The following is a 14,537-nucleotide window of genomic DNA, read 5'->3' as shown; positions in this document are numbered from 1 at the left end:
GAACATGAATGCTGAGGACTGCACTGAAGTACAAAGTGTACTCTGTTAGATTTTAATTGAAGTCAGTGAACGCTATCCACCTTTTACACCAATGCATTATCAACACCAAGCCAAGAGCTTACTCACAGGGGGGAGATGTGAATGCTTAGATGTGTCTGAACATTTGAACCCAACACTAAATGGCTGCAAAAGTCATTTTGAGGCGTTGTATACTGTGAAGTCAAGACCCTACAACATTAGAGATGGAAACTATCCATCTAAATGAATAAGCTCTTTGCAACAGTGGGTGGGGGGGGGAAGAGTTTCACACAGAACCACGCTCAGGGTGGGAGGGCCACCTGCTGCTGCTAATTGGAGTGACGAGAAAGAGAGAAAAGCAGAGGACAGAAAAATGACAAACAGCATAAAGCGCAATGTGGCTCAAACTCTAAGATGATGTTACTTCTAAATGACTGCTCAGTTTTATTATTAATGTTTCAATTTACAGTAAAGATAAAATAGAAGACATTGTCGGTCTCAGTTGATCCATGAAGGCATAAAAAACAGAGGGTAAACTGCAGAAGGAAATGAAAAGCAATGATCTGTGACGCTTTCAGCATGAAGTGGATCTAGAAGACCGAGCAAAGAGAGTATATACAAGCTGATGCCATGCACAGCTATTGCAGGGCAAAATAATAGACACAACACAAGTGTTGGTGCACTGGCGGGGGTTTTTTTCTTTCATTTTTTAAATGTTCTGTGTCAGTTGCAAGTCGTCTCTGCACTTGAATTTGAATGCAACTTCATGCAACAGCAAATCATATGGGGTTCAGATGCTTTGTGATCAATCATTGACAGTAATCCATTTCAATAATTACAGCATGTTTATCAGCTACTTTGATATCTAAGACACGGCAAGCCCAACACTACTAATATACTGTTCATACAATAAGATGCACACAAACATAACACATGATTTTCTGTCAAATCAATGTTGATACCTTAGAAAACAAAAAAACTGAAAATAAATATAGAAAAGCATTTTCCTTCATGTTCAGTTTTGTGAATATTTTTAGATCTTTAGAAAACCGTGATGATTCACTTTGAATAGCACAGGTGCTTAGCTCTATCCACCCACCCATCCCCGCTGATCCCCTCATAATGGTGCTGCCTTCTGCAGAGACTCACAGAAACTAATAAAAAAAGTATACAGATTTGTGCTAGAGGGAAGAAATCTTTGATATTCTAATTCACTAATTTTCTTAACAAAAACATCTTCTGAAGAAAAGCAAATGCAGCATCGTCACAATAACAGTGTAGTCAAATGTTCAGAAATGACAACAAATAATGCTCCGTGTCTTAATGGGCTGTTATGTATGCATTAAAACGGTGTAGAAGAGATGTTTTTTCTTATTCAGCAGATGATTGGAAGAGCATCTGTCAGGTAAATAAAACATGAAATGCTATCAAGCGCTCAGAGTGAGAGAGAGAACGAGCTATATTCTTTGATGCCCGGGAGCTGAGTTCCTCTCATACACACAGGGAGAGACATTATTGATATATTAGTTTTAAATTTTCATTTGTAGCTTTGGCACAGAGTCATTTTCATGCAGCATTAAGTTCCATCTCTAAAACCTGGGAAATTACAAATTTCCTTTCTGAAAAGAAAGAAGAGATTCTCAGAAATGACAAAAAAAACAAACAAACACAAAACAACACAGAAAATGTATGTTTCTCTTAATAATTGACCTATTTCCTGCACGCAGGAAATGAGAAATATCAACCTGCATAGTTCCTGCGATTTAGTTGCAGTAAACTTTTAAAAGAGAACCTAATGTTTGCTCAAAACATCAGCTTTGTTTGTTCATTAAAACTTCGAAAAGCATTAAAAGAAAAGGCCTTTACAAGCACCCATGTGGACATGTGTATATTTTTAAAGGCTGAGTTAAGGCCCTGAATGAGGGGGAGCCAGATTTTTTTTTAGCCACATCTCCTCCTGCAGCTGTCATCTCTCTCCAATCCCCTCCAACCAGATGAGCATGGGTGTATGCACGATATTCATACAGCAGAAGATTAGTCAGTGGTATAAAAAGTACCCACTGAACCGCCACACTTTGATTCCTATTAAGACTTTATAACCTTTCTGCTTTTTTTTAAGGTCCCATAACAGACTAGATGTTTTTGAAGCCTGAAAAAAGAGCCCAGTGGAGGAGCAGGAGTCGAGTACCTCTTAAGAACATTTAAAATACAATACGCCTAGATGGGATTATTTGCCCAGTGACGCCAAAAACATGCTGCCTACCCCAGCTTTTAAAAGCTCACACACCAGTTGGATTGATTGACATTTCTGCTGCCAGAACACTCTCAGATACTTGGGCTGAAGTGATACATTGGATTAAAGTCGAGATACAGATTTTAATTTTTAAAATTTTGCACATCAAGAATTGTTTTGAGTTTTCAATCATTTTATTTCTCAGAAAGTCCAAAGGATTCAGCTTCAGATTTCAAGCACAAAGCCACTCGGATCTCATGTTTCAGGGTCAGACATAGATGAGCGCAGCCGGCCAAACTTTTGAAGGAAGTCTGCCTCAGCTTTGACTAAAGCTTCCTCATCGATGTACACTGCTGGTCTCCTTGCTGCTACAAAGTACTGCACCTTCCTCAGGGTCCACCCGAGGACATACATGAGCAGGCCACACACAGCTGCAGTCGACCTCCCCACTCCAGCGTTACAGTGGACATAGACTGTGTGGCCATTCTCTAGGAGACCATGAAGCAAGAATACAGCCTGAGGAAGCATCCTGATCCGGCCTGCAGAAGAAGACGGCAACTCATAAAAGAGATACTGAGTATTTGTGTATTTTTCTTATCCTACTTATTTCAATTAAAGGACTGAAACCTCTTCCCCTCTCCATAATTTCTGTCTGTACTGCAGTCTGTGGCATGCAGCAACAGGTCAGTTAATTCCTGATGGATTAAATCTTTACATTTTTTCGAGCTCAGTAATGCTCCTGTGCTGCAGGCTGTGGTTTTTATACTGACATTACTCAAACAGAAATAAACAGTGAATTTGCTGGGGGCAGTTACCTGTAGCTGTAATTACTATAGGTAAGAAAGACTGAATGCATTCCCATAGCTCAAATGTGTTTTTTAAAGTTTCTGGCCAACGAGATTGGTAATAAATGGAAAAAAAAAAACCCAACAAAATTTGCTATTAAAGTGTTTGGCCACAGCATCGTGCCAGAACAGTTCCAGTGTGCTTGCAACTCTAATGGAGGGATAGATGGCCATTTTTCCAAAAGATAGTCTCTCATTTGATGTTTTGATGATGGTCATAAAGAAACATACCGAAATGCTGAAAATCCGTCATTGGTGTTCAATTAGGTAGGAATGTGATAACTTTGAGGTCATTTTCGCCCTCATCCAAGCATACAGTGATCACTTATTCCATATGAATAGATCCTGGGACAGACCGCTCCCATCATATTGGAAATAATTCATCATGGGATAAAAATGACCTCACAGAACAAACCAGCATCTTAGACATGTACCAGTGTCTAAGATTAAGAATATGCTGATAATTTATCTAATCACAACACTTTTTTCTACTTGCAGGCCACAGGTACAGTTTTTGTCCCACTGCACTCAAACAAATCTGCATCTTTATTTGTAATGAATGGTTCCTTTTATAATATCCTGCTCTGTGTAATTGCTGATGGAATATAATTGCTGATACAGGCTGTTCTCATCCCGTACTCACACTCTCAGTCATCTGTGGAAGAATTGCTATCAAATGGGCATTTCTGTCTTGATGAATGTCCAAATTAAATTGATCAAAGGCATAGGGCCTGCTTTTCTCACACATGGATTAAACCTAGACTATAAAACTTTTTTTTTCTGGACATCTTCAATTTGTTTTTCTATTACTGTCCATCGGGCTTTACCCTCCGAGCAGAATTCCCAGTCTCATGTTGAACCTTTGAATAGCTCTAAGTTCATAATGTTTTAATGGGGTTAAACACACTTAAGAGGTTCTACTAGGAATTAAAAAGGGCTTTTTCTTCAACCTTGTATGACCAGAAAATCGTCCTTACCCTCAGTGCTCATGTCCGGTGTGGGCAGCCACACATACACAAGGCCACAGTCTCTGTACAAATGCATCATGGTCTCTGGGGTCATGGTTTCGTCGGGGTTACGCCGGCAGCCGTAGGAATTGTTCACCACATCCCACTCTGTCTGGAAGTTCATCACTGCAGTGATTCCCAGTTCATACTTCATCTTTACTGTCACGTGTTCCACCTGTCGAGGGCAGCTGCCCAGCCAAATACGTGGCAGCACCCTGGGGTCAATAAAAAGACGTGTACACTGATTATTTACTTGTATGTTAAAGTGATGATTATGTGCTAAATGTTCTAACCTTCTAACAAGGCATTTTCATCTCAATTTTTTTTAGATCCTACCAGCCAGACCATCCATTAAAAAACTTTCAAGTGTCACAGTCTCTAACTATGTGTTTATCAAGTATATAATATGCATAATAAAGAATAAAGAAGAATGAAATGTGAAAACACATTTAAAATCCATAAAGAGAGCCTAAAACTCTCAGTGGGTAACAAATAAAATAGGTAACACAGAGGCTGATGGACAGCGAAATAGCTAGGACTTTCAAGGTGCTCCTATAAGCAAAGCAATGATGACAGAGCTATCAGAACAAAGCTGACCATTATAGGTCAACAGTAAGCAAAAGTGGTTCACTTATGTGTCATTGTCTTACCTTCTTCACACTGTTCCTCATAGCAGTGATGCTTTATTGACCCCCTCATCCCCCTAATTTTCTTCCCGACCACTCTGGTTTGAGGCAGACTCCACTGGTGTTCATTAGCATGCATAAAGTCAGCGACTAGGACCTGACAGGCAAAACAAAGGCGACGCCTTTAATACCTGATGTCCCAGAGCAGCTCTGCAGTGGAAGTATCTGGAGCTTAACTTCACCGCTGTTTTTCCCTCCCCACAAACCTCATCATATCACAGTTTAGTGATATGTCATATGTGGATGAATTGTGTGGAGTCTTGTTGTTTCCACTGTGCCTTCCTCCCATAGTACTGGTTATGGTACAAATTCTAAATTCTAAATGCATAAATTGCCCCTCTCTATCATCCCCGTGTTGGACTGGTTACCAGTTGACAATTGCTGAGATAGGCTGGAGCCCTCCTATGACCCTTGATAAGTGGTTAAGAAAATGGATGGATGGAAGGACTCTTATTATATGAACCAAGCAGCCAATATAAACCGAAAAACAACAAGTTGTGTGTAACCGTAACCTGATTTCTTGTTACCTTTCGAATGTGTGTAGCATTTTTTCCTACTAGTTTATTTTAAAATGGAAACAAAAGATGCACTGGATGATTCTAAGAGTTTATTTTTTTCCTTTTCATGAGCTCATACACTTAGAAGTGCAGTAATATCCTATCTTATGAGAAAGATGCCTTTTTTGTCTCTGGTCTTTAGTTGTGAATCAAACTGAAAAACAAATGTCTCAATCTGTTGAAATAAAAATGATAAACATCATAAAAAAAGGCTGAGTAAGCCTTGGGCCTTCTCTCTAAATATGAGCTTGATAGATGACTTACCAGCTACAAAGTGAGTGGTCTCCCTGCGAATGTTATAATGACTTACTGCAGAGTGTGTGTAACACTTTGGGCTATATGGATGCAAGGTCTGAGAGACTAATTTAAAAAGCTATTAACAGGGAAGATACAAAGGCACAGTGCTTCCTATTGAACACAGGTCCTTGACATAAGCCTTGTAAGGTCTTTGGACACAAATTAAAACCTGATGGCACAAGCCAAGCCAGCTCATTCTTATGCAAGTTATGTGCTTGCTGCCTCAGGGGTCTGGGGCTAATTTCTGAAGTGCCTGGTATGCCATGGCACCGAGTCTGTGCCTTACAAACGGAGGGCATGCACCGGTAACTACTTGATCTCTGCCAGTTAAGACCAATATGTAGCGCTCATTGAAACATGAACATACGGTGGGAAATGATTGCGGAGATTTATTGAAATGCTAAACATACGTGGAAATACAGCATATAAGGCAGAAACAGAGTTTGGATTTTATGGATGTGGCAGCCTTTTATTCCATTCTCTGTCAAGATGATTCAAGACTGTTCCAGTTATGTGGAGATGCAGGCTCTGGGGAGGCCAATCCATGGCTGATAGTCTTTTTTTGGGTCTCTTTCTACCCAGCTATGCTTTTACTGCATTGGCAGTGTGGTTGGGATCATTGTCATGCTGAAAAATGAAGCTGCTGCTCATTAGATGCTTTCCAGATGATATTGTATGATGGATAAAAATCTGATGGTAGTTTTCTGCATTCATAATTCCATCAATGTTGATAAGATTCCCAACAACCAACAAAGAAAACCATTTCACATTTGGATCCATCACTCCACGGGACCTGTTGCCATTGACTGTAATTTGCCATATCTCAGCTTTAACGTCATTTTCCCGTCTTGATGGCCACCCTTCTATTAAGACCATCTTTAAGAAGCCTTCAGTTAACAGTAGATAGATCAACTGTTGGCCCTTGTGCATTTCTTAGGGCCTTTGACAGGTCTGTGCTGGATTTTTCTTAATACATGACTTTCAGATACTGTTCATCAGGGGGGGTTTTTTTGTTTTTTTTTTTTTAATTTTGTAGGTCTTCCACTTGTTTTTTTCATCATTTTCTAATCCAGTTTCCTTAGATTTTGGAAGGAGACATACAGGACTGGTTCATCCCCTGAGTTAGGTTCCCTTTTTATGGTTGAATGATTCATAGGTCAGTGTTAAGAGGCTTAACACTGACCTATGAAGACAGAAAATGTTCTGACAACAGGTGTTGGGATCTTATTTTTACACTTTATTTGACCCAAGAAAGGATAGTAACAACACTACGAGATTAACTTTCTTAATATCCATATGTTTAACAATACACTTGTACTTAAAAGTTCATCTTTTCTCACTTTCACAGTTTTAAACCATCTTGAAATCCAATGTAAGCAATGCAAGAGAATAACGTATCAGTCAAGTAACCAGCGCTGTATGAATTGCCTTAGAAATCCAAATGAATTCTGAACGATGCCATCTCCTCTCTCTTAAGAACCCAAGCAAGGTTAAGGAGGTGATAATACAACTGCTAGTGGTCTACCTTTTTTATGGGTAATCATTTTAAAAGTGACAGAGGAGTTATAACTAAATGAGGAACGGCAAGGTTAAAAAACAAAGACGAGAACCAGGCTTTGTCTGTCCTGTAAAGAATGAAGGTTTTTAAACTCAATGACTATCAGGAAGAAAGGACACGGTGACACGACTAATGCTTGAAGTACTTCGCAGAAATCTTCTCTGACGTTTTAGTGTCAGAACGGAGAAGAAATTAGGCGTTCATGGACAATACAGATGAAAGCACAAGGCTCGTTGCTGAATATGCTTAAGTTTGAAAACTGTAAGAAAAGTGTAAGAAGACAGGGTGATGCAATTCTCAAGGTTGTTCAAGTAACTATTTGGAGGCATAATTTTTAAGACACATGCCACATAGTGATAATATCCAAGGCTCAGTTTCCAGCAGAGGAACCTCCCACCTTCTTCTTTTTGGCCTTGTTTTGGTCTCTCTTAAAACTGCAGACCGACAAAAGAAGGCAACATTACCAAAACTTAATTCTGAAACAAAGAAACAATCATATAGATATTAATTCCCCCCAGAGGAGCTAACTAATTTTTATAGCATTATTAGGCAAATATTGCAGAAAAGATTCAAAAATCATTGCATTTCATTATTACGTCTATGCATGTGTGTGCGCGTATCTGGCTGAAGAGGAAGTGTGGTGTTGGGAGTGAGCGGTGGTGTGGATCTCCATTTGTATATACTCCAGGCTACAACACGAGTAGCAATCTGGAAGTTTTAGACATGGTGTAAAGAATATATTAATGTCCAAATGGCTAAAAATCACAAAGAACCCCCCAAAGGAATACTTCTATATTTCTGAGAAGATTTTTTTATCCACTTACTTGCAGAGAGTTTGCAGAGCAAATATATAAATCATTCCCACGTCTGTATATTAAACATGGAGCTACTTTCAGTGAGGTGAGACTTGTTTGAAACGCAGATGGACCACAGGTGACTCTCAGGCTCTGTCTGAGGGTAACAAGATGTGCCTACTAGCACCTCTACACCTCAGGTTATTAAGTTATAAACTACACCCTATTTTCCACTAGGTTGCCTGATTGACTTTGCTATCCTTTTTTTTCTTTACTGCTGGCTTGAGCTGGCTTTTGCCTCATGAGGTATATAGTTGGATCAACATTTGCTGTCATCCCAATAACACCATTTTCAGAGAAGGAAGCTCCGTATCAAAAGGGTCTGGGGCGCTAAACTAACCTACCTGCAGCCCAGACCTGTCACCCACTGACAACCATGAAAGTATCCAACAGGCTTGTTCTTTAGCTCCTCAGACAGGAACCTGTTAACTGTTCTCACCTTATGCTTAAAGACAAAGGAGGTGTTTGCGGTTAGAGCTCCTCAGAAGTGGAATGACCTGAGGAAATACGCATCGCCTCATCTGTGTCTTCTTTAAATCACTCCATTCATATTGTGAGGCTTGTTTTTTTAAATTTTGTTTGACCATCTTCTAATATAGATTCAGAGTTTTTGTCACTCTAAGCTCAACTTATATCGTTAGTTTTTATGTCAACCATATAATTACAGTGGAATCACATTGCTTCTTAATCTTAGTTTGACGTTGCACTTGAGTCATGAGGGTTATTTTAATAGAAATGCCCATTTTTGTGCTTTACAAATAAAATGTATTATTAATTTCAAAGCTGTTCCAGTTGATTTCTCAGATGTAACAATTATAGAGAAAAGATGCAACACAGAGTAAAGGAAATGTGTTGCAAAATGGTGATTAAAGAGCTATTTATTAGATGGACCAGTTGTGTCCATCTGACCTTATTGCTAGCATACTTCGCCTTTACTTCAACATCTGTGCTCTTCCTCTTTGTCACCAGATTGGCAGCCCCATATTCACCATCCTTTGTCCAATACGCACACTATCCCTCGTCTGCTCACGTCCAAACCACCTCAGCCTTGCCTCTCTAGCTTTGTGTTCAAACTGCTTAACCAGAGCTGACCCTCTGATATACTGATTTCGACTTCTGTCCATCCTGGTCACTCTTAATGAAAATCTTAGTATCTTCGTCTTTGCCACCTCCAGCTTGGCCTCCTGTCAATCTGTCAGAGCGACCATCTCTAAACCATACATCACAGCAGGTCTCACTACCATCCTTTAAATGTTCCCTTTCAGTCTCGCTGCTATCCTTCTATCACAAATCACAAACCTCAATCACCAAAACAAATAAATAAAATAAAACCAGCCTTTCCTAACCCACTGAACTGTGATCATCATAGAATTACTTAGTAAAAGTGCAAAAAACTGTCTTTACATACCGAAATTTTAAGAAGTGTACGAACGCATAACACTGCAAATTATCCTATGATTAGAACATCATGTAGAAAGCGTGTATATGTACTGTATTACCTGGAGAAATGCATGGCCTTCTGACCAGCCACACTGAAGTAAAAGTTGGTGGTGTGCCTCATCTCATCTGTGTGCCCCGTTTCTTCTATCCAGTGGCCGATCGGGTGGCAGTACACGCCATCCACCACATTCTTATCATCATATGTACACCATCTGTCATGGCTCGGCCCGCTTCCTGGTGACAAAGATGACAAGCACGTTAATGCATATAAATCAGGGACGTCAAACTGATTTTCCACGGTGTGTCACATGCGGCCCAGATCTCGAGTGTAAAGTGTAAAGAGGTTAAACCACACATTTAGCTGAGATGTCTTGAAATAAGAAACAGATTTCAACAGTATTTCTCAGTTTTTCTACATGATAAAGAGATGGTGTTGTAGTAAACGAAGAAGAAATGTGTCAGCATGATTTAAACTGTATGACAAAAATATGTCAAATTACATAAAAATAGAAATGAGTTTCAGTTTTCTGGGCCCACTGTAAAAAGCATACATTTCTATAGTGATTGTAAAAAAACAAACAAAAAACAGGCACTTTTCTGTTATTTAACTGTTAAATAACTTAATTTCTGGGATGCACTATAAATAGCCACTGGGGGGGAATTCTTTATCAACAGGAGAAGTTGTAAAACTTCTTATATTCTAAAGCTATCCAGTGTGGCAGATTGGAGTAATCCCTGGGACGGGGGCTGATTCTGGCCTCAGGGCCTTATGTTTGACACCCTTGTTATAAACTGTCCAACCATCGGCGTAACTTTGTGCTGAACATTGGGGGGGGTCAAGATCTATGTCTAAATAAATAAATAAATTCCTAGATGATTAAACATGTAACTATTTTGCTGGTAATACCTGAAATGCGTAAAGAAAATCAACAGCCTATTTATGCAAGATAATTCATAATTTTATTTGGGGGGGGGGGGGGGGGTATATTGGTTGGGTCTGATTATTGGGGGGGTCATAACCCCCCTTACCCCCCTGGAAATTACGCCCCTGTGTCCAACAGTAGGACCATATGACTAATTTCAAATGAGAAATATCCATTTATCCATCCTACCTGTTAAAGAAACTTTCAGAGGAATCCAGTATTGCATTACTGTGCATTCATTCCTGGGTGCAGATGATGAAGTATAAATGCTGAACTCTATCTGTAAACCGTTATATTCACATGCTGAATTTCAACTGTTAATTTAAACTAAAAGACTCAATAGATTTTTCGGATGTTTTTCAGAAATTTTAAACTTTTTTAGGTTTGCAGATTCAATGCAATTTGTTAGCCACTGAACATTTAGTGTCACTTACCGCCATCATGTGGCACTATGAAAACATTGCACAATAGCAACCAAACATGGCGCAGTCATATTTATGTCTCTCCCCGCTAACCTTACAGTAATTACAGCAAATCTGTGAGACGTCTGGAAAACCGTCTACATGTGAACCAGATGTGATGCGCATTAAACCAGAAGTGCACAGGTACCTTCCCAGATAAAGGTGCCTCTGACTCTTTGGATGAACTTGAACCACAGTGTGTCTCTGTGGGGCTCGGCCAGGTGCACCTCACCGATCCACAGACACGGTTCTGCGGGTGACGGGAGTTTCTGTGTGGCTTTCATCCGAACCGCTCTGTTCGGGTCCCAGTTCCCCATTTCAGCACGCGAACCCAAAACAAAGACGTCGACCTCCGAGGACTCCGGAGTGAGAATGACGCCGAATCTAAATAACATGACCGCAGGCTTGCCTAAATCTGTTCAGCCGATTATGGTATGGCGACCTTATGGGTTATTATGGCTTATAATGTTATAGCAGCTATTGCGTTACATTCGCGACGGTGTGACTGTATGGTGTAGCCTAAAAATAACCGGGTGTAGTTGGACAGTTCAGTTTGCAGCAAAGACAAGAAAAAGAGAATGAGGTCCCACTCTGCCAGGATTATCGGGCACCTTGCAGAAGCCACGTAAGACTGGACGGCTCAAAGTACTGCGCTTCAGAAATCGCATTACTCTGTGGGCAGCATCTACTCTTAAGGGAAAAGTATTGTATTTTCAATACATTCATTTTCTTTTCTTTGTTTTTTGTTTTTAACGTACTTCTGTAGTGCAATAAAAAAAGGAAGCGTGACAGATGGATAACATTTATTGCTTTATAAATAACTGGACACCAATAACTTGAGTTTATTATATAATATTATATTACAGTGCATTTCTAACTACTGTAGGCAGCAAACAATACTTTTAACTAAAGATTTTTAGAATTTGAAAGAAAGGCAGACGTGAAGTGCGAAAGTGAGATCAGAGGTCAAATGTGACATGATTTTTTTTTGCAAACTATAACGTGATATTTAGAATACCCAGATACCAGTATAATTTTCTAATTGTGGCATTTGAATTTTAAGTACAGCTTTAAAAGCAAAAGAACAGGTACAAAAAAAGCACAAAGTAATGTGATATTTAAAAACATTATTTAGAATAGGATTCCCTCTATGCTTGTAGTTTGTCAACACGAACAATGGCAGTGAGAAACGTAGTTTTAAATAGCTATACGTAGCTTTATCATCACTTTGGCCTTCAGATCAGCTGTTGACCTAGAACAAGCCAGAGGTCAAACTTGACACAATATTTAACATTTTTATATAGTACATTTTATGTGTAGACAAAACCACCACACTGGTAATGGTATCTAAGTTCTCAGGGGTTTTTTTTGTCAATTTTTAATCCATAAATTATTAAGTTGACCTTCAACTTTGGTGGATATTTATTGTGTGCTTACATTTAAACATGTAGTGCTTCTAGAGGCAACAAATGCAACAAAATAGCATTTAAATAAATCCTACAAACACAATGAACTAAATTTGCCATCCATAATTTACTACAAAAGATCCTTTTTAACACAGAATAGAACATCTTAAGCTGTGTGGTGTGGTTGTGATTGTTGCCATCAGGCGTTTTCATTTATTTGGAATGAGAGAAGGTATTACCAGAACAAGCACATAATTGCTTTGGGTGGCCGAGTGCCAAAACTTGGGCTCTGTCCTCTAATCCTTCACAATCACTCTGCATGTATAGGGCTAACATCCAAATATTTCTGGTCCTCAGTAATAATAACAATAATAATAACAATGACAAAATGCTGGTTTTATACAGAGTAGAAGTAATGTGGTGCACGAGAAGGAGGAGAATCCAAAGAAAAGCAAGGATGCGTGTTAGGCAGCCAAGTTCTGTGTTGCAGTGAGCCGATAGGTTTGCAGTGCTTCAGGGTTTTAATCACATTTCTACTCAGAGATTAGGCAATAACAGAAACTTTAACAAATCCTGCAGCAGAAAACGACACCAGCAATGTGTGGATTAATCACAAGGCACAGTAACTTAATTAATAGAGGCATGCTCAGGACCTGACTCGACCCTAAATGGTGATTTGTGTTCTTCTACACACATCTTTTAAAGTAGAAGCATTTTAATAAAGCAGCACTTTTCTAGATGAATCCTGCCCTTTATCAGCCTCTAGAGAACAGCTGCCTCTAAGACTGCACAACTAGCTTCGATTTCAAATAAAGGGGGTCAACCTTATAAACTGTATTGATTCTTCTTTAGCCGTCTCTTGAGCATGTGTAAAATCTGCACTTACATAGTATTCATTTTGTTAGATTACTTGTTTTTCCCTTATTAGATCTGCTCATTTTTGACTTATGGATGTGCTCTCTTGTCGGTAGAATTTAGGCCATCATGCACAGAATTTGCCACTCATCTGACCGGATGAAATTATGATCCGTACATGCAGTTCACCATTTGATCAGTTAAAGCTGAATAATTGTTGTACACTGCCACCGTGCATGCTATATGCTGTACATGGACTATTTCTAATACTGTGCTTTAGAAGTGACCAACTCCTCTAATGTGAGCATCCGCAGTATATGGACATGCGTGCAATTGGTGGCAAGGATCAGTTTGTATAATCAAGAGACTCTAAACACAATCCCTTTGGAGAGTTCATGTTTTTTACTATACCTGTCATGGCTTTTGTGTTTAAGTTATATACCATTATTATTTGTTATTCATGGCTTTGGTTTTGCTGATGGTTTTCTGTTCATTTTATATTTGTAGTTCTAGCTCCTGGTTTCAGTAACTGTGTCTTCCCTGTGTTCTATGTTTCATATCCAGTCAGTCATGTCAAGTCTGGGTCTCTGAGTCTGCGAATGTCTTGTGCTTCCTGTTTTACTTTGAAAGTCCTTTCCTTAAGTCGGGGTATTCTGCTTTGCATCCTTTGTCTTGTTATGTGTGATTTGTCCTGGCTTTGTTGTAGGGCTGAACGATTATGGAAAATAATCTAATTGCGATTTTTTGCCCCAATATTGCGATTGCGATGCGATTATTTTTTAAGGTCTTTGTCTTCTGTATTATTAAACAAAGACAAGCAATACATCATATAGTATGGCCAATACTATATTACATTAATTTTAAACTGTTCTTTCCTGGAAGACAGACCTCTGTTATGATGACATGAGGTGATGCATGAATTGATGACTGACATTTTTATTTAACTTCTTCAATCACAACAGTATATTTGAACATACACAATAGTTTATTTTTAGCTTACAAACATCTGAGCATAAAGTGCTGACAAGGAACCCTGGTGTAAACATTAAAATGAAAGTCAGTACAATGTGCAGATTGCAGAAATATACATAAAAAAAATCAGTGGCTTTACCACACTCAGTTTTTCGACATCTGTGAACTACTAGACAGTCATTCAATTAAAAAATAATATTAAATAAATAAAACTAATAAATAAAAAATACACACATCTTACTGATCTCTGCAGTCAGTAACATTACACATAAAGTGCAAACATAATAGAAATTGTATAAACACACACACAAACACGCCTTTAAAATTTAAAGGCGTGAAATTGGACGATCTAGCCTTCTGATTAGCTAATCAGAAGGCTAGTTCTGATTAGCGTCACCGCTGTCTCGGTGGAGTTTAATAAACTC

At 39.0% G+C, this 14,537-nt stretch overlaps 1 protein-coding gene across 1 annotated transcript; it reads right to left on the bottom strand.

Annotated features, from left to right (window-relative positions):
* Nucleotides 1-428: 428 nt before the first annotated feature.
* Nucleotides 429-11,778, bottom strand: epm2a (EPM2A glucan phosphatase, laforin). The gene is made up of 4 exons (XM_026143096.2): nt 11,028-11,778; nt 9,555-9,729; nt 4,074-4,318; nt 429-2,790 (listed from the first exon to the last, which is right to left on the bottom strand). Exons 1-4 carry the CDS (start codon nt 11,272-11,274, stop codon nt 2,507-2,509), a joined length of 951 nt encoding a protein of 316 aa, XP_025998881.2. The 5' UTR covers nt 11,275-11,778; the 3' UTR covers nt 429-2,506.
* Between the last annotated feature and the right edge of the window lie 2,759 nt (nt 11,779-14,537).

Source organism: Astatotilapia calliptera, chromosome 15 (assembly GCF_964374335.1).
Source record: "Astatotilapia calliptera chromosome 15, fAstCal68.1, whole genome shotgun sequence".
Classification (NCBI taxonomy): Eukaryota; Metazoa; Chordata; class Actinopteri; order Cichliformes; family Cichlidae; genus Astatotilapia; species Astatotilapia calliptera.
This window is presented reverse-complemented; position numbering and strand designations above follow the sequence as displayed.